The 27,624-nt window shown below is 40.7% G+C and overlaps 4 protein-coding genes across 5 annotated transcripts; 2 read left to right on the top strand and 2 right to left on the bottom strand.

Annotated features, from left to right (window-relative positions):
• The first annotated feature begins 1,732 nt into the window (after positions 1-1,732).
• LOC111229370 (phosphoglycerate mutase 1) lies at positions 1,733-5,459 on the top strand. The gene is made up of 4 exons (XM_022755678.1): positions 1,733-2,130; positions 3,399-3,673; positions 3,795-3,975; positions 4,792-5,459. Exons 1-4 carry the CDS (start codon positions 1,992-1,994, stop codon positions 4,959-4,961), a joined length of 765 nt encoding a protein of 254 aa, XP_022611399.1. The 5' UTR covers positions 1,733-1,991; the 3' UTR covers positions 4,962-5,459.
• Positions 5,460-6,627: 1,168 nt separating this feature from the next.
• On the top strand, positions 6,628-11,060 carry exosc1 (exosome component 1). The gene is made up of 8 exons (XM_022755587.1): positions 6,628-6,670; positions 7,770-7,885; positions 8,165-8,239; positions 8,373-8,461; positions 8,551-8,584; positions 8,691-8,741; positions 8,950-9,034; positions 9,909-11,060. The coding sequence occupies exons 1-8, from the start codon at positions 6,643-6,645 to the stop codon at positions 10,013-10,015; spliced, it is 585 nt and encodes a 194-aa protein (XP_022611308.1). The 5' UTR covers positions 6,628-6,642; the 3' UTR covers positions 10,016-11,060.
• A 236-nt stretch (positions 11,061-11,296) lies between these two features.
• Positions 11,297-15,261, bottom strand: knop1 (lysine rich nucleolar protein 1). Of its 2 annotated transcripts, XM_022755584.1 has the most exons (6): positions 15,172-15,261; positions 14,468-14,536; positions 13,093-14,349; positions 12,919-12,990; positions 12,470-12,538; positions 11,297-12,048 (listed from the first exon to the last, which is right to left on the bottom strand). In XM_022755584.1, exons 3-6 carry the CDS (start codon positions 14,308-14,310, stop codon positions 11,743-11,745), a joined length of 1,665 nt encoding a protein of 554 aa, XP_022611305.1. In that variant the 5' UTR covers positions 14,311-14,349; positions 14,468-14,536; positions 15,172-15,261; the 3' UTR covers positions 11,297-11,742. The 2 variants fall into 2 exon arrangements, with proteins under 2 accessions (XP_022611305.1, XP_022611307.1); XM_022755586.1 differs by lacking the exon at positions 14,468-14,536.
• A 2,988-nt stretch (positions 15,262-18,249) lies between these two features.
• Positions 18,250-27,335, bottom strand: LOC111229438 (G-protein coupled receptor family C group 5 member B-like). Its single transcript, XM_022755771.1, has 4 exons — positions 26,573-27,335; positions 24,749-25,856; positions 20,406-20,518; positions 18,250-20,320 (listed from the first exon to the last, which is right to left on the bottom strand). The coding sequence occupies exons 2-4, from the start codon at positions 25,854-25,856 to the stop codon at positions 20,276-20,278; spliced, it is 1,266 nt and encodes a 421-aa protein (XP_022611492.1). The 5' UTR covers positions 26,573-27,335; the 3' UTR covers positions 18,250-20,275.
• Positions 27,336-27,624: the final 289 nt, after the last annotated feature.

The following is a 27,624-nucleotide window of genomic DNA, read 5'->3' as shown; positions in this document are numbered from 1 at the left end:
GTTATGGCCTCATCTCGTGTATACTGAACCGCCCTGAGACATCCCATTAGCTTGTCCAAGACAAACAAATGAAAAAGCAAAAAAGCATTTTCACATAGATTTAGAAGATACACATGTACAGAGGCAAAAAATAATGCAGACAGCAAATAACTGAACAAAAATAAACAACTGTAATTTTCAGGTGAATTAGAGTGATATGTTAGATAAAGTCACAAGTTGCCTCCACATATATGTGGATGTCTCATCTGTATCATCAGCAGTCTGATCTCACACTTGCACCTACTTGTCATAAACATTTTGTGATCAGATCTGATGATACTCATAATCATAAGTTCTGTAAGTAGCAGTATTAATGTATCTTATTTTGTTAGTTGCCACTGGGAATTACTTTCTCTACTCACTATTACTTTCTCTTGACTTTCTTTTCCATGTTGCTTTCTGATTATATTAATTATACCACTGATGAGTTGGTAGGGCTACCATCTTCAGTGTATTTGTATTGTAGCAGTTGTTGTATACAGTATTTCAGACTTTGCGAAAACTATGTTGCCATGGTGATAAGCATGAAACCTGTAGTAGGAGAAAATATATTTGGTTATTTATAAGAAAAATATGGACTACAATACCCCTTCACAACATTAGGATTTAGGAGACCAATAATATGAAAGTGACGCACATTAACTGTGTGTTTTTTCATTTAAAAGAAATAGTAAAGAGTAAGGTTTAAATAAGTGTTAATGGAATAAAAACAAACATCTTAAAACTTCAGTCTGTGATGTCAGAGCAACCTGCCAGTGAACAAATGACACTAAATTTTTTTGACAACTTCACATTGAATTTCACAATTTGTCCATAACCACAAATTGTATCAATCTGTTTTGTTCAGTAACAATAGTGGATGACGTGAGACCCTAGATAACAGGTATGTTCTGGGGCCATATGCTCCCGACTCCTTACACATGTTTTGCTCTGAAAATGCTGAATGGCAGACTTTGACTACTTCCCCTCTTCAATGGAAGGTCAAAGGTCAGGGGCGATAACATATGAAGCTATCTGAATTTAGCATCATGCTCTAGCAACATTTCAACTGCGCAGAGTCTGGTTTGAATGATGGACTGTAGAAGGACGTTCTAACAACAAGACTGCTATGCCTCAAGGTAACCGTTCTCTATTTTGAAAATCCATTGAGTAATACAGTCAGTATCTGTCATAACTGGGGAAGTCCAAGTCATGACTCAAGTCCATGAGGTCCTAATAAGTTCTCAAGAGAAAAATGCAAATTTAAAGCTAAGTCAGGTCTTTCAGGTCTCTGACCCTAACTACCAGATTTGAATAATCACAATCAATAATCACTTAATAGTTTTGTTATAATTATATATGTCAAGTCCAAGTTTCAGCTTTTCTACTACACATTTCTACCAGACATTATATGTGTAATAATGTGTCAAAGAAAGTAAATAATGCAAATGTTCTGTTGTGTGAACAGTCTGTGGTCTTCTCTTGTGTCTGATTATTACTTGAAGATGTGGATAAAGCTATTTTTCCACCTACTATGGTGATCATTCATGATAGTTTTCTGTGTCAGAAGACATTTCTCTGGTTTTTCCATATGATGCATTACCGCCAGTCTGGCCTGCAGGATGCACGGCTGGGTGTGTAGACGTGCCGCTGTGCGCATCCTCCTGCCTCCCTCCTCCTCCCGGCGCGCACGGCTCGCCTTCTCATTGGTGGAAACCAGCAGGAAGAGAGGAAGAGAGCTCGGGTCGTGAGATCTGTCAAGTTCAGCCAGACCAGCCAACTCCACAGAGTCACTGCTGCTTCAGAACCGCTTTCTCTCCAGACCACCAAAAATACTGCGCTCGCTGTTTTGTAGCCCTCTTTTGGGTTTCGGCGAAGCCAGGACAAATCTGCGGACGTTGCTGCCGCGTTTGAGAAAGAGTCACGTACCCCAAAGTTTCCGGAAATACACGGCAGAGGGCATCGGTGTGAGGATGGCTGCTTACAGGCTGGTCCTGATCCGACATGGAGAGAGCTGCTGGAACCAGGAGAACCGCTTCTGCGGCTGGTTCGACGCGGACCTGAGTGAGACCGGAGAGCAGGAGGCAAAGAGAGGAGGACAGGCCCTGAAAGGTATGGTAACAGATGATGATGATGATGTCACGGGGCCTAATCGGGCTTTCTCTTGGTCTTTGGATTAAGCCGCTGCAAGCCAGATCTTATGCAACTCTGCCGGATGGGGAAACAGGTAGTAGGCACACTGCGACACAAGACAGGCCAGCAGCAGGCATGGGAGTGACTCAGTCATCGTGTTTATTCGGCTAGACGGCTGCTGTTCGTCTTTGAAATCGAAGAATTAATGTATTCATGCGTTTGTAGGACATGCAACAAAAGGCTCGATCAGACATGTGTCATCACAGTCTCCCTGCTGGACCCTTTTCCTCCCACACACGACCCCACACAGTCTGAGTGTAATCATCAGTGTTATGTTTAGGTTTTCATTATTTCCCAGTGAGGGGAATAATCCTAAATTGTTCTTGGATTAATGATATAAACTGTATTGTGTAGTGAATTTGTGAATAAAGCTCAATAACAGAGATGAGTCATGATGCCAGTTAGTTTAATGGAAAGTGGGGCATTTTCACATAAACATCAGTGAGCATTTTATTAAGGTATACTAATTTAAATCTGTCTAAAGTACTACTGTATTGCTTGAAATAAATGTCCATTCTTATTTCTATAGCGCCAATTCACAACAGAGGTTTTCTCAAGGCACTTTTCAAATAGAGCAGGTCTAGACATTCTCTTTATAATATTAAAATAAAAGTGCATTTATATACTTAATTTATTATTGAGAATGAGATCTCATTTGCAAGTGAGAAAATAAATAACAAAAAGAAGTATTAATAGCAGAGATACAAAATTCCAGTGCTTTAACGTTTAAAAAAATGATGAAGACATGTTAGTCAGATGTAAGAAAGAATAAGGCCAGACTGCTGATGACAGTTTTATAAACCTCCTCTCAGTCCCTCACTTCATTTGGCTTATTTCTCTCTGTGCAGCACACACACACGCACACATTCCTGTAGGTTTTCTCTGACCCAGCAATCCTCTGCAGGCAGAATCTGCAGTGTCCACAGCCTGCCTGTGTCCTGTCATCTGCACTGCCACTGACGAAGCAAAAGCAGGCGTATAAATGTTATTATTAGAGAATAAAGAAAGAGGGTTGCCACTGGGTTAAGTGAAATGCCGGTAGAATAATCATTTTTCCTCTAAAAAATACACGGGATTTGTACGCACCTCTGTAGTTACATTTTAGTGAAACCCCTCCCTTTGTCTGAGGTGCCAATACACATTTGCATTTACCATCTTTTTCATGTCCTCTCTCTGATTCACCACAGATGCTGGCTATGAATTTGATATTTGCTACACCTCTGTCCTGAAGAGGGCCATCAGGACCCTGTGGTTTGTTCTGGATGGCATCGACCAGATGTGGGTGCCCGTCCACCGGACCTGGCGCCTGAATGAGCGTCACTACGGTGGTCTGACTGGGCTTAACAAGGCTGAAACAGCAGCCAAACATGGAGAAGCCCAGGTCAAGATCTGGAGGCGCTCTTTTGACATTCCTCCCCCAGCCATGGATGAGGAGCATGACTTCTATCAGACCATAAGCAAGGTAAAAAAACAGCACAACACTGTCTCTTTCTTGCTTACAAATGTAGACACTTGTATTACATCAGTGCAAGCCCATGTGGTCACAACACATGTGACAACATTAACCCTGTCTTCTGTTGTAGGACCGGCGTTATTCTGACCTGACGGAGGACCAGCTTCCCTCCTGTGAGAGTCTCAAAGACACCATCGCCAGGGCACTGCCTTTCTGGAACGAAGAGATCGTTCCACAGATCAAAGAGGGAAAGAGGGTGCTGATTGCTGCCCATGGCAACAGTCTCCGGGGCATCGTCAAGCATCTCGAGGGTAAGAGACAGAGTGGAGACGTATGAGACGATGCCCAGTGGCAGAAATATTCTTCCCCTATGATCATTTATTGATAATCTTAGTATTACTCAACTGTGATTCAAGGAGCTTCCTTTTAATTAAATCACAAAATCACATGAATTGATTACAGTTGCTGAATTTATTTTATGCATTTTTTCAAAGTTCATTATCAGGTTCAAGTGTTGAAAATGACACATTCACATTAACCCTCTCTCCGGTATAATTTCCTGAAACAGGATGTAATGTCATGTTCTCAGTTTGGATTAAAAATAAATAATTAGCGGAGCAATCATAGACTGCAAATGGTGACATGGCACTAGAATAATGACTTTTCCATTTACAAACTCACTCCTTCCATCGGCTTATTTGCAAAGGAACAAAGGTGAACTCTGGCCAGGTTATCAGTTGTTTCAAATGAACTCAACAGGAGACAAAATGAATATTCAATGGGCAAAAGTGTAATGTGACTGAATTTTTATAGCTGGAGGGAAAAGGGAAATGATAAGAATGTGTGGACGGGGTGTGACTGTAGAACGATGCTCAAATGAATGACTGCTGAAGTTATATTAGATAACTTGAAAATATTCACAGTAACTTCTCTGTGACATATATGTGATTATAATTGAGCTTTGAGGGCTTATTTCACTTGAGTAAAAAAATCTTTGCCATCATACCCAGCTTGCATCAACTGTCGCCCACCTGAGGTGATGTCCCTCTGCTTCAACATACAGATGCATGAAAAGCATGTTCACACAAATGGGCTGTAAGCTCTGCATGTCTGTCATTGTTTCCCAGGGATGTCAGAGGAGGCCATCATGGAGCTGAACCTGCCCACAGGCATCCCCATTGTCTATGAGCTGGACAAGAACCTGAAGCCTCTCGGACCCATGCAGTTCCTGGGAGACGAGGAGACAGTCAAGAAGGCCATGGAAGCTGTGGCTGCTCAGGGCAAAGCCAAGAAATAGACTCATCGTCTCTCGGGGTACTAGAGTACAGATCAATCATTTGCTATTCAGTTATCAAGTTAAAACAAGGTCATTTACTGTTTGTCTCATCACAGACTTGCGCAAACACAATGTGCACTTTATTGTAATAATACCCATCTTTCGCACTAACACACAATCTGGTGTTTGATTTGATTGGTCTTTACTTTCTGACATACTGAAACACACTTCATTATTAGATTAAGGATATCAGCTGTAACACGGTTTAAGCACTGACCAAAAATTGCAAATTAGGGACCAGTGAATAGGAACAAACATAGACTAACCCTGCGGAGTCATCCCTAGTATTCATTTCTATTTACAGTCCGTGTAGGTGAAGCTCAGTGGGAACAGTATAACCTATAAAGTAACACTGGCTGTTGTCAAAGGGGCAAGTTGAAATGCTCTGCACTGCTGAATTCTGTTTGCTGTGGAATTGTGAGAAAAAGAATAAATATTGTGAGCCATTATGTGATGAAATCAGTGTCTGGCATCTTTTTCCAACAAAACTGTCTCTGTCTCTGTCCTTATGAATCATGTGGTTATGGAGAAATCAGGTCCAGTCTCAGTTTTAAAAGGAAACTACATTCTTCTGCAGTATTTCCCACACTGGTCTTAGAAAGGGCCAAAGCCTTTTAGACATTACATGCAAAAGTTTGAGCATCCCTGGGCAAATCACATGTTTTGATGACTTTTGAAGTAGCATACCCCGGAGACCGCAGCAAACAGGCAATTAAAACTCAGCTTTTCTCCAAATGTTAATGCACTGTTACTTTTTATTTCATGATCTTAATAAAATGGACATCAATTGTGGCATGTGCAAACATTTGGGCACCCTACTCAGTCAGTACGTAGTAATCTCCCCTCTTCTTGATTTAGGAATCTTTACCCACTCTCCCTGCAGAACACACTTCAAGATACATTTACACTGTCTTGCACACACAGCATGTTTAAGATCTACCCATAGATTTTCAGTGATATCTAAGACAAGCAACTGTCAGAGCCTGTGTTTCTTGAAGTTATTCATGGTGGATTTGGAGGTACCGGTATGCCTTGGATCATTGTCTCTTTTGTGGAAGTCAGCCTTGTGTCATTTTCATTTCTTCAGAACTGGCTAATATCTAGTGGAATCCATTCTTCCCACTATCTGTGCAATAATTCCACTCCCATGCTTAACATGTGGCAAAGGGGTGTTATTAAATACTGGCTTTGCACATGCCACAATTATGGTTCATTTAAAAATATATATTTTTAAATGCTTAATCAAATTCACACTGAATACATTTAATGAGTCCTTATTATCCATAGTTGATCATTTATTTTGACATGATTTGAAAGTATTCATGTGTAAAATGTGAATTACTTGTACTTACTTAAAGTTTTCTTATTTTTCTAATATTCTTTATACCCGTAGTAAAAGTAGCAGAAGTAGTTTAAGTAAAAGTAAGAAACTGCACATGTTAAATAGTGTGCGAATGTTTATGCCATGTTGCTTTGTCGCAGCGTTGTGAATGTGCATGGCATGAGCCCATGTGTGCCTCAACAAAGATGGCGGACCGAGCCGTCCTCGTTCTCTTTCCGCTCAGCGTGAGACCGTCCAATCAGAATCGACTCAAGCCTTACGTCACAGCCAATCGGCTGACAAACTGCTCTTCTCGAAAACATGTCGCCCATGAAGCTGTGTGTTCCAGGTAAGTCTCCTACATTTTGTCATTACTAGTGCCTAGTATGTGGTTACACCACACTTCAGAGCGTTTCGGTATTTTCTACTTATGTTGTTCTCTGTAGACATCGCCGCGTTCCTGGGAAATACAGTTAAACTGCGGTCTGACAGCGGAAAGTTCTGTTAATTATTTCCAGCTGCCACGCGTGGGGTGGGCTTTGGCTTTGGCTTTGGCTTCGGCTTCTAGCAGTGTTAACGTAACTTTTTAATTTCGCACTAGTTGTATTCAGGTGAATATCAAACGGAGGAGGTGTGTTCTGGGCAATTGTCTGCCGTTGTTTTACGGCAAACGAGAGTAATTACTGTACCTGTGAGTTGCTGACTTTTACTTTCTACGGCAGGTTTCCTCTGCAGCCCTGCCCATCGCCTCGGGCAGTACAGCAGCATTCCTTCTCTCACCTGTTTTGACTCACCCATGGGAAATACTCTGTTTAACTGTGAAGGTGGCAGCAGGAAATGTCAACAAAAATGTTTCTTACTTAACAACTGTATGAGCTCCGATAGCTATCATCTTAATGTGTTAAAGCTACATGGAAACATAGTTTCAAAAATCGTGCATAATCAGCATTTCATGTCATGTTAATGCCAACGTTAAAGGGCTCAAAGTGACGAGAGAAATGATTGCAGAGAAATAGTTGTTCTGCTTAAATGAAGGGCTAGTTTGGAAAAAGGTGCTGTATGAACTAAATCATATCGTGTGTGCGCATAGGAGTGTGTATTGTCAGGATATTGTTTTGCTGAGATGGTAATCCACCAAGATTTTGACATAACTTGTCTCGCTATCAATTCAGTTAGCAGATTATGGCCTAAATAATATTCGCACTCATTAAAAATGGCATTGGGTTTGTGTCTCTCAAAACTCTTTTACTTCAGAGGTTAATGTTTCTCACAAAATTGCATTCTGTATATTATTTTATTCTGATGTTAGCAGATATGGTCCACCTCCTCCTATAAAACACAGACATGTAGTGTGTAAGAGTACAATTTTTCTCCAACACACTAACAGCCCTCTCTTGTGTTTCCTCCACTGACACTACCTCTGTCTTCCTCCTCTTCTTTGTACTCAGGTGACAAACTATGCAGCATAGACGACTGTATTCCAGGCACAGGAGTATATCTGCGGCACGGCTACATATACTCCTCACTAGCAGGCTACGTGCTCAAGAAAAACGAGGGCGAGGAGGTGAGGGGTGTGGTGGGTGTGTGTAGGAGAGAGGTGGTGAAAGCTGCAGAAGCAATCAGGCATGTGATGTGGGAGTGCCTGAGTAAAGGTATTGCGCAAACCTTTGTCAATGTGACTGAAGCAAAAATAGGTTTGTTCAGCGTCTGTGATGAAATATGCACCACATTTTGTTTGACAGGTCTTTTCTTCAGGCTGTTTTTAAACTGGAGTTATAAAAACTGAACGGGTTTTGTGTGACCTGTATGTGCATTAATGTGCATGATTTTTGTCTTTTTGTAGTTACCTGTGATCTCAGTGGTGAGGGAAACAGAAACACAACTACTGCCAGATGTAGGAGCAATAGTCACCTGTAAGGTATGCAAAGGAATCAGATGCTTTTTTTTGTGTAATTGTTTGATCTGTTTAGGTGATCTTGCACAGTTTAGATATAGCTTTGTTTATTAAAGAGGTGGTTTGTCATGAGCCTTGCCTTTCTTTGATTGGACAGGTGACCAGCATCAACCCCAGGTTCGCCAAGGTCCACATCCTTTATGTAGGCTCCACGCCGCTGAAGGACCGCTTCAGAGGGACTATCAGGTAACCCCAGAACTGACTCTATAGTGCAGCAATAGTGTTTGGTCTTCAGTTGATTCCTTCATAAAACTGAGCTCACTTTGATTCTACAGAAAAGAAGATGTGCGGGCAACAGAGAAAGACAAGGTGTGTTGGAATGAGTAATCTCCTCATCGGCTATGTATGCAGCTCCTGTTTATTTCTGAGACTGACATGACAAACTTGGTGTAAATCCTTCTCTTTATTGTTCCAGGTGGAGACATACAAAAGCTTCAGACCTGGTGACATCGTCTTGGCGAAAGTGGTATCCTTCACCTGCCCTTCACTCAAAGACCTTATTAAAAGTGGTTTGATGCTGGACAGATGCACATTTTCACGTTACTTTTAAATCCATTGCAGCTGCCTGTGGATATTTACTGTTAGTGAATTCAAAGAACATGCTGCTTCATTATCTTTGGTCTTAGTATGTGTTGTTTGTCTTTGTGCTGCTGATCCTTGACATCTGATGCCAGATTTCTCTTGGTGACGTTCAGTCTAACTACCTGTTGACAACAGCAGAGAATGAGCTGGGAGTCGTGGTGGCACACAGTGAAGCAGGTAACTCTTGATGCCCAATTCAATCTGTTTTTTTTTTTTCTTTTTTTTTTATATTCCAAACCTCAACATGGGAGGATTCCAGCACAAACCTACCCACACAAATAGTATCCTGTTGGAATACAAGGTGGTGCGGGAGTAACTGTCAAGACAGTTATTGTCACTTGGCCATTTTCATAGTGAGTGCTGTTTGTCTAGCTGTAGCATAATTGCTATTTCAGTTTCAAAAAGTGCAAATCTTTTAATATTTGATCTATTAATCTGTGTTCCAAGCATCTTAATGTAACTGTGACAGAGACAAAAACAGAGTTTTAAGTGTTTTCAACCTGAGAGCAGTGGAAATGGTGAAACTCAAAAATGATTACTGAAATGTACCCCCCCCCCCCCATGACTGACCGGAGTGTCGCCTGGCGAACTGCATGATGAGCACCTGCTGTCTATCAGAAGTTTTAAAACTGAGGCGCACATCCTTTGGAGGGTGCAAAGGGAGAGACGTGAGCTGCAATTTGCATCCAGATTTTTACTCCTTGTAGTGAGTCAGGTTTATGCTCCTCTTATGTTAAATACATCTGATGGATGTAACTCAGCTGTATTTACAGTAAGAAAACATCAGTCTCAATCCATACTTTGTAAGGCTCAAATCTTGTTTAAATAAAAAATAAAAAAGTAATGTAGTTTTTAAGAATTTCTTCCATGTACTGTAACACACATAGACCACGTACCAGGCACCTAATTTGTTTTATACTTGGTGGTTTCGAATTACTCTTGATGCTTTTAAATTTATATTTGTGTTGCTAATAATGTGACAATATGTTGACTGGTTTTGGTTTTGTCTGTATTTTCTCACATCTTTTTCATATTTTCTTTGGTGAACCAGGTGCCCAGATGGTTCCCATCAGCTGGTGTGAGATGCAGTGCCCACGGACTCACACCAAAGAGTTCCGCAAAGTTGCGCGAGTGCAGCCGGAGTATCTACAGGCATGAGAGCCCTGAAACTTCCCTCTTCCACAAGGAACACACAGCTTCCCCTCCCTCCTTCACTCACTGTCGTCAAGTAGCCTCTCAGCTCTGTTTCAGATGTTTTCTGAGAGACTGGACGACGTGCAATTTGTTGGCTACTTCTGGTTTCATGTCTTTTTTTATAAGTGTTTTTTGAATAGCTTTCCCTCTGCACATTGTGTCATCATTTGACTGTGCCAGCTTGAAAACACTGAAGCAGACCGATCTGCAAACCTGTCAGGACATATTCTGAACAGTGTAGCGACTGTTGTTAAGACATTTTTAACTATTTCGAAGGGGGTACATCGCAGCTGCCAAACTTTCAAAGTGACCACTAATGCTGAGAAGCTAAAAGCATCAGGATTTTGCAACTAGAGACGAAAGGCACTTTGCTAGAAAGTATTACAGCAAAGTTTAGATCAGCAGGTCACTGGAAGGATGAAGCATGTTGCTGGGTGAATAATTGTAAGATTTGGTTGAGACAAGATTCAGACTACATCTCATGGAAAGATTTAAGATGAACACTGTTTTGTCAGCAGAGATCATTGCGAAGGGCAGTGGCTGCATTTGGTCTGAAATGAGGATCTGACCAAAGAAGCTGCATAGTGAGCGCTGCACTTTGAAACTTTTCATGATGTATGGCTGACTTGTTTTTAATATCTTGCCTGTAAAAGTGACACAAACATTGGTTTAAAGACATCTTAATCTATTGAGGCTCATTTTTCCTTACACCTTTTCAAGTCAAGCGATGGAAAAATGTCCACACAGCAGTTTTAAAAGGAAAATGAATGTAATTGAGAGCCTAATGTTCACTTACAACACAGCTACCAAGAACGGAATACTGAAGTACCACATCATATGATAGTCAAATATTTTTTGTTTTCCAGCACATAAAACTAGATGAGCCGATAACAAGCAGAAATGTTTCCACTTTATCTTTAAAGTGACTTTGTCTTTCCTTGTTCTCTCTTGACTTTACAGCAGATGTCATGTGCAAGATTGAAATAAAATGACTATCAGAAACTGCTAACACGAGTTTCCTTCTTTAGCAGGGCTGATTCAAGTTATTTTGTATTCAGTAATGAAAGAAGGTAACAAGTGATTTTTGGCTGTCCATTGTCCGCAGCAGTGTGCACACAGCTGCACATCTACTCAACTAGCAGGACAATGACCTCAAACACAAACACTGCAAGCATTCTTTCTCTCTAACACATTGCTGAACATCCTTTCTATTCTTCCTGTCATATAAACATATAAAAACATATAAACACCAGGCTATTAGATGTGTAACAGTAGGGATGGAATCTGTGTGTGATCTAACAACGTGTATTACGTTTTTAGTCACTTTTTGCCATTATTAGTATAAAAGTAATTAAAAAAGGTCAAATTCTTAGTCTGGAACATCTTCAACAGAGAAAAGTTAAATACAAACAACTTTTTCACACAATCACAATGTTAATAGTGACCCATTTGAAATCACAGCAAACTCTACAGAGCAACTGGTCAGTCTCAGTTACGAGCTTTTATGTAAAAACATTCCAGCTCCTCAAGCAGGATGTTGTTTAATATACAATATGTACAAAGAGCTTTTGTATTGTGTGTTCATTATTAGCTTTATATACAAGTCCTTCCAGTGAAGCTGAGCAAAAAGCTCAGTGAATGACTCAACAGTTAAAACTACACAAACAAAAAAAACCCATTGATCACACTGATCAATTGTCAAAGCGGACAGATCGACATGCATTGATGTCGATAGAGAACTTCTTATTGGATGGTGCAGAAAACCCAAGACCTGCCCCCCTGTTACTGAAGTCCATTCTGCGTGAGTGAGCGCGCTCAAACTCTCCCATAAGCCCTTGCTGTAACTGCTGCTGTGCGTTTTTCCCCATTGCCATATTTGCTTGTCCGGCGCCTGCTTCAGCCGGCTGGAAACCCTTTTTGAAGCCGCCCATCAAGCGTAAGAACTTCTGCTGCTGTTGAGAGCTGTCGAACTGGGCGGTGCTCCACTGACCCAAACCCTGAGGAACACAGACGATGGGGACAAATATTAGAGACTAGTTGTAGTAGTTATTAGAAACTACAGTGTGTTGAGAGGAAGCTCAGTTTCCTTGTTATGAGAAGTACGACACAGCCTGAGGAAACAGTTGTATTATGTCTTCTGTGTCTCTAGAGGAACTTAACCCTGGTGATATCATTAGAGTCTAATGAAAAATACTAGAGTTGCATTATGGGAAATGATGGTCCAAGCACTTTTTGAAGCTTGGCTCATTCTATGGATTAAAAGTAAGGTTATCTCTGCCCCTGCTGCATCAATTTAGTCTATTCTTTCTTTAAATCGGTCTCTCAGAACCCCCCCCGACTTCCGTGAAAGCGGAATACTAGAACACCGGAGATGTTCTCTCTTTTTATTCTCTTTCCAGGACGGATACAGATACTGACCAAAGGTTTGGCTGGTTTTTCAGGTTGGGAGGCCTTGTCAATCTCCAGTTGTAGAGCCTTTCTTCTCTCCTATGACAGACAAAAACACATCTCAATGCAATTTACAATGTTATTTAGGAGAAAAGTGAAACTGCTATCTAAAAATAATCTAAAAATACCATCAACAAAAATATTTAAAAACTTGTATGTTGAATCTCATTCACTTTCTTGCTGAGAGTGAGATGAGAAGATCGATGTCACGCTCATATCGTTTGGTAAATACAAAACTACAATCAGGAGACGATTATCTCAGGTGGATTAAATAAATGAGATATAATTTGTTAATGAGTGAATTTTAGAGGCAAGGTAGGCGGATTTTTTTTTTTTTTTTTTTTACCTAGCCAGGTTATATACAACAATAAATGTCACACCTAACACAGTGATGTACAGATAATGAGAGCCCCGTTTACCTGGTTGATGTTGATCTCATCAGTGTTTCCACTCTTCTCTGACAGAAACACCACGTCCACTTGGGGAGACTCCTGAAATACAATGAAACACAAATGCAGTTCACTACCAGTGCAGAAATAAAAGAAAAAATAAAATCTGTTTAGTGTCGATAACCTTTCACAATAAACACTCACCTGCTGGTCTTCCACCTCTTCTTTGATCTTTCTCTTCTTCTTCTTCTTTTTTGCACCACTTTCAACTCCATCATCATTCTCCACCTGTTTCACCTGGACAGAGCTGCTCTTCTTTTTGCTTTTCTTGCTGGTTGTGTCACCTGCCACTGTTTCCCTACTTTGCCCATCCTCATCATTTTCTTGACATTTCATTAATAATGGCTCATCCTCTCTTTGTGGGCTTTCCTTTTTCCTCTTCTTTTTCTTTGGCTCTATCTCCTCTACCTCGCTGACCTCCGCTGAAGCTTTTCTACCCTTTTCTTTTTTTCCTTTTTTCCTTTGCTCAGTCTTTCCTTCCTCTGTGATAACAATCTCACTCTCTTTCTGCATATTGTCCTTGTTCAACTTTTTGCTTGAAGCTGCTTTGCTCCTTTTGTTGTTTTCTTTGTCCTCAAATGTTTCTGCTCCATTTTCTTCTTTACTTTTCACCTCTTTCTTTGTCTTCTTTTTCATTTTTACCTCCTCAACCTCAGTTTCGCCGTCTGGTGTTTCTAACTTCACTCCATTCTCACCCACTTTAGGTTTCTTTTTGGTTTTAGTTATCCCATCCATATCTACAATTGTATCTTCCACAATGGATTTCTTTGTCTTCTTTTTCTTTTCTTTACTTTGCTCCTCAGTCACCTCTGTGTTTACAGCTAAAATATTGTTTTTTGCCTTCTTGGCTTTCTTTGGTACTTTATCCTTTACAGCTTGCTGTTCTTCTTCTTCTTCTTCTTCTTCCTCCATCTTTACATTTTCAGTATTAATTTGTACACTCTTATTTTTTACTTTCTTCTCTTTCCTTTGTTTCCTTTCTTCTGTGACTAAACTCTGTGCAATTTCTACTTGATTCATATCATCAGCCAGCTGCAGCTGCTTCTTCTTCTTCTTCTTTTTGCTGACTCCTTCATCTTGTGCTGACTCCATGGCATCAGAACCATTGGCATCATTCACTGATTCATTAACAATTTTCCTCTTCTTTTTCTTCTTCTCCTTCTTTTCACTGCCTCCATCCAACAGCTCCTCATCTGTAACTACTGTCTCAACTGTTTTTCTTTTCTTCTTTTCTTTTTTCACCTCTGCTAGGCTCCCATCATCAACAGTACAGTTTTTGTTTTCAAGCACAGCAGCTTGTCCTTTCTTGTGTTTCTTCTTCTTTATATGATGCTCCTCTCTCTTGTCTTCCTCCATCGTCATTTTCACTGGCTTCTCCACCACAACAGACCTCTGGCTTGTCTGGTAAGAGAAATACAATTACTACAAGATATGGCCTTTCTCCAAGATTAAACAGCAATACCAGGTACATGGACTGAGTGTGTATGTGCAAGTGTGACTAACAGAGCAGTACACTAACCCAGGGTTTGACTGGCTGACTGGGAAGGGACTCTTGATCAATGTCTCTTTGCAGGTCTAGTTGCTTTGCCTGCCGGGAACAAAGAATTGTGGCAAATTGAATTTGGTTATGTATCAAAAACACTGGGTGCATGTGAAATTTGTCCTACAACAAGGCTTTTAGCCCTGGATTACCCTTCTGCCTGGCAGTGTTAACTGGTTAGCACATATTATTAGAGTTCAGAGGATAAACAGAATGATTTGGCAAATCACTACATGGTCAATAATAATCTCTTGGGACTTATGTGCAGTCTTTGTGGAAACAAAGATCACGTCCTCATCAGATTCTGTCGGAAACATAAAAATGAACATGATTTCAGTCCAAGTGTTCATATCAGCTCACACTCCCAGAGCACCTACACTAGAATCAAGACATGTTGAGATGCAGCCTTGCTAAAACATCAGATATGTTAAGATTGAAAAACAAATTGATATGTAACGTTAAAAAAATATAATGTGACAACAGTGCTAAACAACATTTTTGAATGACCAGACCAGGTGTATTCATAGCACTCTCTTGGTAAAACATGCTAGCTAGCTAACAGCAGCTAAATAGCAGCTAAAAGGTAAAGTCGATGAAGTGACAAATTAGTCGGTAAGTGAGACTACTTTATCATAATTGCACAACGTATCATGACACATAAAGTCGATGAGCGGTTTACTAACTTTGTACACTTTGATAGTTCACGTGGGCACCAGCGTAGTTTCTTGACCTGGAAGTAGTTTTCGTCTTAATGACGAGCCAGGCGTCCGGAGCGTCCGGACTACTTCTTCTTCTTCTTCTTCTATTTCTTCTTCTTCTTCTTCTTAGCTTTTAGGTGCCTTACCGCCGTCTTCTGGATTGGAGAGTGGATGTGACTATTACAAAACTCTCCTAATAATTCCTGTGTTTTGTGAAAATCTGAAAATAGCCCTGTATCCTACATCAAGGGAAAATAATTCCTTTGGAGTGCAAATTCAAGTATCTGTCTCTTTTGTTGATATCTAGGACAGTATAAAAAACATGCTCTACCGTTTCCTGTAGTCTGCTATGTTCACATCTACCAATAGCATGCTTATTCGTGAAACCTGTATGACCAACCCTCATCCTTGTCATGCTCCTTTCTTTGAATACTATACAATTATAGAGTCATTGCGGTGCCATAAAAAAAGAATAAATTTGTAAAAAATAAATAGATAGATTAAATAGAAGGGAAATATAAAGACAAACAACCAAATATAAAGGAATAATTATATTATTCTGTACATATTAATTAATATATTTAAGAATATACATTTATTTATTTTTTCATTTTATTTTGCATATTAATTTCTGAACACTTTTAAAAGTAGTTATTTTATATACTGTCATTCATGTATTTTTATTCCTTCTATTTTTCCTATTGCATTTGCTTTTCCGCAGAGACAGTTGACAAAGCAGATGGCACACTTAATAATAATTTCCTGTATCTGTGTCACGTGGGTTTCGTGACTGCGTTGCCTCTTCCTCTCTATTCACTCCACTGGGAGAAGTGGAGGTGAGCACAGATTATGACAGATTCTTTCACCCCAGAGGCCGGACAGACCAAGCAAGAGAAAATTAACTTTGTTTGAGACGTGTCTGTGTTTCAGCACGACACTCTCTGGCAACGTCATGTCTCCTCTCCCCTCCTCTGGTCTGGTTTCACTGCCATGCTGCCGATGTCGCTTTCCAACCAAGTAAACAGAAATTTAAAGGGATTTATATGTGAAACCATAAATTAAAAGTTAAAACTGAAAACTGTCTTTTCTTGTCCAAAGGATGCAGATTTGCAAATAATTAGCTATAGCACTGCTACTGTCACATTTCATACCAGCTGACCAAGCCCACTTAGGAGACTATACCATTTGATTCCATTGACGCAGCTTGTAATGGCCGATCTTTGTTATGGATCCTTTTTGTTTTCCCTATTGCTTTTCTTATTCCTTGATGGGCCAAGCTGTCAATCAACTGGCTTTGGGTGGGCCTTCCCACCCAGGCTGAGTAGTCAATACCCACACACATGAATCCTGCTTTGTTGGGAGCTTTTTAACGTGAACAAGAACTATGTGACATGGAAGTGCACATGCACAGTGTGAATGTTGTAGCAATCAGGGAAGGAAACGTCATGGCAGAAGTGTAACAAGAGTTAAGGAGAGGTGTCCAACAAGGTCTCTTGCTCAGTATGTGGAGGAAACTATGACAATGTTTTAAAGATGGTGGGAGATGTCATGTTGGCCAAATATCTGCTACTTTCCCCCCCCAGATGTCATGTCTTGGGCTCTGCATTTACCTCTTCAAGAATGTACCACACAAGCTCATCAGTGTCGTTAATGGTCAGCACAGACATTTGCCCAAATATTCTTTTTATGCCACTCCTGTGTTGACATGATCGCTGTTTGCAAGTGGAAAACTGATAATTACAGTAACTATGATATGACATGATTGTGACATGTAGCTTTCGGCTGCAAGTTGCAGTGTCAGGCATCAGTATGCTTCAAACTAAGTGCTTGTCAGAAGGCTGAACAGCATTTGAAACACCCTCCATTCTTCACACAGCTACTTCTGTCACCATGAGTGCATTGGAGGAGAGACGATCTGAAAAAGTGCACCATTACCCCTATTTGAACGCTAATCGCATCTTGGGTATGCTTGTTTTGTATGGCCATTTGGAACCAATTTAAAAGTGCTGGGACGACACTTTCCTCAAATTAGTTCATTTCAGGCATGCTCCAGGCTTCAGCTTTGGCTTGAATACTTTGGGAATAAATCTCAGCCCCAGCCTCCACCTTTAGCCTCAGAAGTCGGAGGCCCAGTGCCACGACCAGTCATCTGCATCTGCAGCTGTCTTTAGCCTTTGACAGCCAGATGGATAGTTACATCTTTCAGCCCCTAACATCAGATAACTCCTGCAACTATACTGCCTGTCATCCTTCTGCAGTCTCTGGTAGCCAGAGTGTTTTTATGCAGATGGTACCACTCCCCACTGAACACATCTACGTCTAACACGTTATCCCCAGCTTTTGACTACAGCTTCTAGGGGCCAGCTGGTTTCCCAGCCTCTGCCTATTGCCTCTGATAGCATCTGACTACAGCCTATGACAAGCATTTGCATCAGTTTTCTCCTACAGCCACGTGGCACGCAGCATTCAACCTGCAGTGAGAGTTTTAAGAAGCCACCTACAACTCCAGCTGCCAACTACAGCTTCCATGCGCGGTTGCATTCCCAAATTCCACCTACAACTTATGCATTTAAGGGGCTGTGACTTAAATAAAGCTCAGGCTACTTTTAAAACGCTCCCACATGCAGGGAGGGATTTTAGTACAGCTGCTCCCCTGCTATTTTTAGGAGATGAATTGGCTCACGATTCAACACATCACACAGAGGGGAGACATCAAGCAGGTCTTCACTTGGCTCTTAGAAGTTGGTATTCTGTGATTTCTTAAATGTGTGTGATGAGTTTGTAATACAAGCTGGGTCTGGAGTGACTCTTTAAGGAGAGTGGTTGTGAATTAATGTATTTGTTTTATGTGTGCATGCTTTTCAGAATAATCTTTACAAAAAATGACACATGGACATCAGTTTTACTGTTCCCTCACTTGTGTTGTAACCCAGTGTAGTTCCATTGTTGTACGACTTGCAGCATTTCTGGATTTGAAGAGTTTTACAGGTGTTTCATGATTTGCTTGTGCTTTATCAATTAGTTGCATATTTTCTTAGCATAACATAAAGGACAGGAGGCTGAAGAAGGATCAGTTCAATGACCAGACAATAATTAACAGAAAATGTGCACTGATGTATTCGCCACTTTGTGCAAATCACATTACAGACATTCATGTTACGCTGCCATAAAACAGTGACAGTGGTATCATCATAAGAGCATCTTAAAGGAAAATACCAGTGCTTATTCACATTTGGATATTTACATGATTAAAATATTTTCATTGTACAATATTACACACCTGAACACAACGAGTGTTGACAACTTAGTTATTTAGTTATTTAGTTAAGTCTCACAGCGAGAGGAAATGGTCACAGCATGAACATGGTGACTGTTCTTTGAACCTTATTTTAACTGGATAAATTATCCTGGATTGAATCTTGCTCGACACATGGAAACTGCAACGCTCCAGTCAAACATGAAGAGGTTTTTAGCCAAACTTAGCAGTGTCATTAATACAGCATAACAAGTATTGATGAAATGTTACCAGTTAAAGTCACAGTGATGTATGAAAGTGATAGTTTTCTCTATATTGGATTGAATTTTGAAATTTAAGGAGATCCTGAAAGCCAGAATACATGAGATGCAGCCACTGATCTCATATAAAGCGCAAGTAATGCTCATAGTGTTATTGAATCCAGAAAAACCTTGGGAAGATATGAGTGAAAGAACAATGACACTGGTTGACAAAACAGTCCAACCTCAAGGTCCTTTGAGTAGATGTTACCAAGCTTTCAGCCCTACCGCGCGGTCTTCCTCTGCACATAGAGTTTGCCCAGTTGTCATGGCATTGTAGATTGGCTGAGCACTTGAGATTGGTTTTGTCAACCGTTGTTTTCAGTGTCAAGAATCAGCTTTGAAACTCAGCACTAAAACTGTTAATTTCCTTCAATATGTATATCAAAATTCTAGAAAACACTCAAAATACGTTAAGTTTGACAAAATATGTACCTTTAAACTGTACTTTTACATGCAGCTCAAATAATCATACATTTCAAATATCACAATGCCCAGACAAAATCAGCGCTGATAAAGTGCAAAATCACAATCTCCAACAGTAAACTCTGTACTGCAGAATAGCTATTGCAGTATTAAATGGCTTATTATGATATGCTTATTAAAAACTAGTTACCCATGAGCTGGAGACTCATCTTTCACCCTTTAAATCACTTAACAATCCTCCAGAACCCTGCACAAGTTAAATACATGACGTTTATCTATACCCACAGTGAAATGTGCCAAACTAAATAGCACTGATAATGGAATGGAGATGTGGAGAGAAAAACACTATGAGTCCTTTGGGGCTCTCCAGCATGAAATACAGAGGCCAAGCAAGCTTTGTGGGTGGATGCAGGTAATTTACATAAACAACCTAGTGTTTTTTCTGAGTTGTAGCTTGATGCCAAACAGAAAGAGAAGGAAATTGAGTTTTTATGAAGCAGGCATCATCATCACTGATGAACAGGCATCAGTAAGTAACAGCACTGATTTAGAATTGCTCAGGCGAAATGTTCACTACATTCAAATTATCCTTAAATCTTGACTCTGTCACGATCTAACAGCAGCTCATTCAATTACTCCCCTTAAATGCCACACTAGACAATGACTTCTGCCTCATATGTAATAACGTTAGCTCTCCCTCTACACTCCTCATCAGTGTATTTACATATTACAATTAAGACTGTATGTTGCTGATCTGTGCTGATCAAAATAATGCACTGTAAATGTTGTCACTCTGTGACAAAATATCCTTAACTGTGGAAGCTGCATCACTTTCTCTTCCCTCCCTTCTGAGTTCATGTCCAGTCTGCTGATTAAGAGGCAATCGAGAACATTTCAGCAAAAATAAATATTACAGTTTGTTTTTAATATATCAAATTCATACATGTGTGCAGAAACACAAATACATGAAACATATTTATCTCCCATCAAATCCACTCAGAGTGATATGTGATGTCTTTAATATTTCCCTCTTATTCTTCTTAGGCAACATAAAATTCCTCCATCACAAATGTGACTTGAGTGTATCCTCTTCAATTCTTGTCCCATATTACCATAACCGGCGTCCAGTGTAGTTGATTGGTGCTGTGGGCATCTACAAGAGAGAGGCAGAAGTCTGGTTATTTAGTGACTGAGAGAGAGAGGGAAATACACAGAGTGAGTATTTCTGCCGTACTTACTGTACCACCGTTCATCACCAGAGCCATCTCAGTGGGTTGGTAGACGTGACCTCTGAAGGCTATGCCAGGACGGATGCTCCCATGGCTGCTGTGGTATGTTCCACTCCGGAGAGCTGACAGACCAAGCAAGGTAAAGCACACAAACGTTACAGGTGTCACGTTAACATGTGTCACATGTACTCTATGATGGTTCCAGAGACAATTATACATTAATTATACTTCAGTATAATTTTCCTCCAGCTGGGAAACTCAAAGGCCCTTCCCACTCATGGTAAACTTATACAAGTGATTTTAATAGTTATTGTTTATTAGACCTTTTTCAGGTGTTTGTCGGTGTCTATAGATTGTACTTTTGACAACTTCCAGACTCTCCTGTTAGCTTTTAGCTCACTCGCATGGAGATTGGTGACCTCACACAAAAGAGTTGCAACATGGGACAAGTTATTTCCTATTTTAGACGCAGCTGATTTCTAGAAGTAAAAATCCTGTTCATTTTTCCAACAAAGTTACACGACTCTGGGAGCACTTTAAAACTTAACTGAATGAGTCACCAGTACAATTATAACACTGCATTAGAAGATATCTGGTGCATTGGTAAAATGTCAATGGTACAAGCCTGTGGATATAAAAAGTTTGAGGTACAAGGTAAATGTAAAAGGTGCATTTCAGAAAAAAAAACAGAAAGTCACCTAGCTTAAAACACTGTGACGTGTACTGCTAACAGTTTGTGGAAGCTCAAGATCACAATATTGAGAAAGCTAAAAACACAATCTGCAGCTAAAATTAATTCACTTTTTCAATTATGTAAGACTAATGTGTATTAGAATCTGTTACTGCTCTGATTCACGTTTCTGACTGGCTGATGCCCATGGGTATTGTAGGATTTTGAGCCGGCTGCCATGCTGAAATAACAGGCAAAACACGATTTCTCAGACACAAAGCTGAAATAATTTCATTTGGTGGTTATATCATAAACCTGTATGAATGATGCACTAATTGGGAAAGTCACGTGTTTCTATGAAATACCGAATGGGGAAAACACTTCTGAGAACCAGTGGCCACTCCCACTTCACAACTCTATTCCCAGGCCAGCTCCACCCACCTTCATACTGAATTGTATCTGTAATTAAAAACACCCATATGGGCGTGCTGTGCATTTAAGACCATGGCCTTATCTGAAATCACTCCCCTGTTCAGTCATTCACTTCTCCCTATATAACTGACGCTCATTAGTTTATGTATAGTGAGCAGTAAATTGAGATTTTTGACCCATATGAATCATCATCCATTTGTGTCATCACCGACAGCTGTAGGGTTACATAACTGTTAATTTTTGCATCTATAAAATGTGAAGCAATGCATTGTGGGATTGTCAGCAGAAAGTAGTGTAGTCAAATAAAATGGGAGGGCAGTAGATACTGTATGTGTGTGTGCTATTTATTGTTACAAATTACAGGATATTGGCACACTGAGGTTCCCTTTATTTCCCAATATAGGAGTCAGATGCTTTGAAGATTTCATTATTAGATGAGCTGACTGTGAGGGAGTGGATTGGGAGCGCAAGCAGGAAACAACAAACAGGTCCTGTAATGAGGTGTACTGTGTTTTCTTCTTGTTTTTCTTTTATGATAAAAAAACAGTCAAATATGGATCTGTGACATACTAAACAGTGTGACAGAGGCATCACAGAGTCGGTGAATTGACTCAATAATGTCAGTCACACAGTATCAATCTAGGACCTAATGTTTTCTAACATTAGCCACTGTAAACTACTACAATACGTCTAGTCAAAACTAGTGTGTTGTATAATTCAACTTGACGTTTGCGAAGAGATTGTTATTTCTTCTTTTAGATATCACACTTTAAAAGAAAAAGTCCTGTTATCTTTTCATGACTTATTTTCATAGCTCTATTTTCATATTCCTGTCTATGATATTAACACATTACTTACTCTACCGCAGAGATTATAGAGACAGGGAGGCTGAAACATGGCTTACACCACACCGTTCATTAGGGCCAGGTAACAGAAGCCTTAGCACCATCCTTTCAACCACAAAAGTAAATCCTACATTACTTGCTTACACTGTTACATGACTTTCCCTTATGACTCCACTATTGTGAGTTGTCTCCTCCTCAGTCAGCTGTACAATCGCCAACAAATATCATGAGTCGTCTGCTGCTGCTCAGAGACACTCTTCATGATTCCTTTCTGCCACTGCCTCCATTCTTTGTTTGTCCTGCTTCCTCATGGTTTTAGCTCCTCATCTGTGCATTTGGCTTCAACCAAACATGGAGAACAGGCAAAGTGAAATGACTCATAAATCTCCCTGTAGAAAAGCCTGTTGGATAATCAGGCATTTCATGAGGTTTAATTGGATTCTGGATTGTGTACAGTTGCTATATGAGCCACACTTTGCTGCAAACAAAACCTACATGGAGCTCGTGGTTGTATGGTGATATGGTAGACAACTTCCAAGTTGAACAGGATCTACAGTGCAATTGATGCTTTACCTGTGAAAATTTACCTGTGAAAATGTCTTTTTTTTTTGTTTGTTTTTTTATTTGACTCTCACATAAATTATTCAGATCATTTTTGTTAAAGTGTAGTTTTTATGAACTACATAAAAAAACAGTTCATATTCTAATAGATGATATAATAACAGATATGACTGATGTAGTGTTGCCTTCAAGTGGGGTCATGGTTACGGTTTTTGGAAGAAGAGTCCATTTGAAAGTCCATTTGAAATTATTGAAATTACAATGTCACTGTTGTTATATTATGATACCAATAATAAAGTTTATCTAGTATATATATATTCACAAAATGTATATGCATAAGTTGTGATTTTTTGAGAATGTTGCTGTTGGATATAAACAAGACTCTGTCTGTAAAATACAGATGGACAGTGGTAAAATGGATCAATCTGCAGTAGTGGTTTGGGCAGTTTTATGGATATTTTGATTCTTTTTAAGATGTGCACCAAGAGAAATGGGACCATATTTAAAAAATGTAAATCCTAAAGCTTAAAGTAGGTCCTAACTAGCTCTTTAAGAAGAAGGTCAGGTTTAGCTTTAGTTCAGTCCTAACTTTAGGACTCCTACTTTTTGGTGTTAGAGTAATTCACAAAGCAGTTTACTGTTAAAAGCAGGTTGTAAGTCTGAGAGACAGTAGAGAAAGTGCAGGAAGTCAGGCCTACTCAAAGTCAAAGGCTACAGAAATGAACTTTCAGAAGTTTATTTTGATGGTAGGTGAGTTAATAAGAATAAAATCAGCTCACCATCGAATCAAATTGATCACCGCAGACATATGCAGTTTGTAGTGCTGTCTATCAGTTTTAATTAAATGAAAATTTTAAATCTGATTTAATTATTTTTTTAAATAAACTTTACTTTAATGAACTTTACTTTAGTTAATTGAAATTTTAATCAATTTATTTTTTTTATCTTGATAAACTAATTTAATGCAATGCATAATTCAATTTAATTTATGATTTAAATTAGCAAATTATAAGTTTTGTTATTGTTACGTAGCCAACTTTACTTTCAGCTTCTTTGTGAAAAGCTTTGTAGAGGAACTCTTATTTAATTTAATGCCATCTTGGAGGACTCCTAATGGTCAAGTGAACTTTTGGACACTGCTCCTAGTCACTCTTGAAATCCACTATAAATGAACCCGCTAACTAGAGACACCTTTCATACTCAAACGTTAGCTTTGATTGGATTATTGGTGTAAACTGTCAGACCTATAAGTTTGTTACTTTTATTGTCAACACTTTTTTGAATGCAGAAAACACAAAGTCATACACCGGTTTTGGAAAGGGATCAAGGCGACATCCATTTTTGTCGTCAGTTGCCTAGCAATGTTGTTCCTATGATTTACTGTAAAACACCAAATACCAATATTGTTATTATTTTGTTGAAAATATGACCTAATGAGTTCCAGCTGAAGGCATCATGTGAATCAGGTTAAAACAAATGAAATTTCCTTTGACACAGATTCCTTATCTCTTTTATGCAAACATGCACACACACATATCCTTGTTTTACTATATTTGTGGGGACCTGCTATTGACATAATGCACCCTCAAGCCCATTACCCAGACCTTAACCAGCACAGCTGATTGCATAACCCCAACCTTTTCCCCAACAATAAGTCTTAACCCTCAGCCATTTAAACTTGTGGGGTTCAGCAGTTTGGTCCCCACAAAGCCGTTAGACCCCATAAGTATAGTGGGCTTCTGGTTTTTGGACCCTCCACATTTAGTAAAACAAGCTCACACACACACACACACACACACACACACACACACACACACACACACACACACATTACAAAGGCCTACTTGCACTGTGCTCCTCCATGGAAAATGCCTGGTTTTCTGGGAAGGGTCGGTGAGAGTGTGGAGGAAGCTCATCTCCAAAATGTGGAGGAGGGGACGTATGACTGGTGTCGAAGAAATCTTGTGTGTTGGACTCTGGAGGTTTTCGGAGACACAGGTGCGCCTCTGGAATAGCATGGAACAGAAGCAGGATCCAGCCCTGAATGACCAGGGCCACTGCCAGCGCAGGCTCATCCAGCACTTTAACATCCTTCTTCCCTCCCCCTCCTAACCGTTCTCCTTTCCCCTTTCCCCTCAGCGCCTGGCTGCCGTATAGATAAAACCCCAGCCAGGCCACCCACAGCAATGCTGATGCCAAACTAGACAGGAAAAGCCAAACAGCATTACACTTCCATCTCCGTTTGTCACTCTCTCCATCTCTGTCTTCTTCACTCCCACCTCCTCCCTCTGCCCCAAACTCTCCTCCACAGAGCACCACCCCCAGAGAAAGCCCCATGGCTATGAGGAGAAGCCCGAGAGTGTAGCTGCATGTCAGTGCAAAGTCCAAAGGTGGATATTCACAGGCTGGGTGACCCTCCCTGACAACAGTCAGCAGGACCCATTCAGCAGAGATGATCCCCTGAACCAAGGCCAAGGCCAGGCCGAGTGCCGCCAAGGAGCTGCCCGATGGGCTCGTCTTGCCAGCCACCAGCCTCCTGAGCCTCACACCCTGCACCAGCAAGCTGGAGAAGCAAAGGGCGAAAAGAGGCCCCCAGAAGGCCCTGCGGACCACACAGAGTGCCTGGTTCTTCCCCACCAGGAAAGCCAGAGAGATGGAGAAAAGGCCGAGGAGCGTGCCAAGGAGCAGCAGAAGAGGCCCCATGCCGGAGCGCCTGGCGGGGTCAGAAATGGAGCGCAGCTTGACAAGCAGGAGCACAGCGAGGACCAGAGAGGCGAGACCACCGCTGCAGGCCACAGCCTCCAGAACCACACCCCAGACTGACTCCAGGTCACACAGCACTCTGTAGGGAGGGTCCACATCCACACTGCATCCGCGAGGAGGAGGAGAAGGGTGGGATGAACCATAGCCAACCAGTGACAGGAGGCAGATGATTATAGGGCTCACGGCCATCTTAGAGAGACAGAAAAAATGTATGGATGAGACTGAGAAAGGGTTAAAGGAGGTAAAGAGAGGTAAATGTCCAGAGAGGTAAACAAGAGGAGTGACATTATGGAAAAAGATCTAGAGAGGAAGGAGACAGGAAGGTGAATGTAGATATAAATCACAACATGCACAAAATACTGTAGAAACAGCTGCCAATATATCAACATCCAAAAAAAGCATTACATATCAGACATTAATATGTTTCTCTCTCTCTTTCAGGCACACACAAATACACACTCACGCACTCACAGCACAGAATAGAACTGCTTTTAGCACTGGGCACTGGTTTCCATGGGAACGGGAAACAGCGTGGGCTGACTACATCAAATACTGGGCTTTTGAGAAGTCGAGTTTCAGTACCCAAAAGCACAGAGAAACACGCGACTACACACACACACACACACACACACACACATACACACACACACACACACACACACACACAATGTTTGTGCTTACTTGTGAGGACCCTCAATGATGTAATGTATTCCCCAGCCCTAAGATGAACATAATTTTAACCTTCACCCTAATATCAAATGCTAGCCTAATCTTCAAACTGAATTCAGAGGCCACATGTTCTCACTTTTAAAAAAGAATTGAAACAAACGCACAAATATGCACGCACGGACATACAAAATAAATACCACAACATTAAAATGATTAAATGACAATTTCAAACTCACCTCAGACAAATTCTTGGCTTAAAATCTTGATTATTGAGAGTGAAGAGGCATCATAGTTTTCCAGGCTGCATCACTTCAACTTGTTAAAGTATTTTTGTAAATCACAGTCAATGAAATCCTTGAGGCAGCAGAGACAAAGCGGTTTCCATTTTGTCTTTGAAAATGTCTCTTATGTTGCTCTCTGCGCTCACAGCTCCCACTGTTTTAAAGTACAAAATAGCACACTTTGAGAGACCAATAATGCCCTGCTGCTGCAGTGACACGTCCGGCTGCTCCGAGAAGAATCCACAATTATGATGCATGCCTTGATACTTCACACACCCACATAGTCAAATATATCTTCTGTCTCCCTTTCACTCTTCGCTCTCACTGTCTCTGCCCCTCTCTCGCTCCCTCTGTCCTCCTCTTTCTATTCATTCTGTCTCCACGTCTGTGTTTCTCTCTCTCTGCTTCACACTGAATCTGCGGAGGTGTCAACACAGATGCGATCCCAGCTTTACCTCTCCTCACCCACGCATGGGGAGTATAATTTGCTGATGCACCTGTCTAACCAGGAAGAAAATAGGAAATAAGTACAGTATATGAGCATGGCAATGCACTGCCAATCATGTGCACATCTCAGTGTTGTTTCCTGCCTTCAGGCTCCCACGTCCTCCTCACACCCAGAACTGTGGGGCACGTAGATTCTTCATTGAGCAGCAGATTGGACCAAAACAATCAGAAGTATCTCCAGGAGGAAGATGTCTGTTGACGGTGCGCGTTGCAGAATGAAGATGGGATTTGGATAGAGATGGGCAGATGGTCAATCCAAACGCAGGTGAGCCTTGTGGCCACGTGGCCATCCTAGTAGAGAGTGTTACATAATACCCTTGAAGACATGATTCAGCCAAGCCTCCCCTTAGAGTGGAGTAATCTCCTCCCCTGGAGGTGGCTTCATGTGGGGTTGGAGAGAGACACAACATGAGGAAAACCATGACAAGGAGCAACAACTGTACGAGCTAATCAAGTCAATTTGGATCAGCGTGTGAGAGATTGATGCTGACAGACACTAG

Source organism: Seriola dumerili, unplaced genomic scaffold (assembly GCF_002260705.1).
Source record: "Seriola dumerili isolate Sdu_G_001 unplaced genomic scaffold, Sdu_1.0 BDQW01000230.1, whole genome shotgun sequence".
Taxonomy (NCBI): domain Eukaryota; kingdom Metazoa; phylum Chordata; class Actinopteri; order Carangiformes; family Carangidae; genus Seriola; species Seriola dumerili.
Note: the sequence above shows the minus strand (reverse complement) of the source record. Positions and strands in the feature narration are given on the sequence as shown.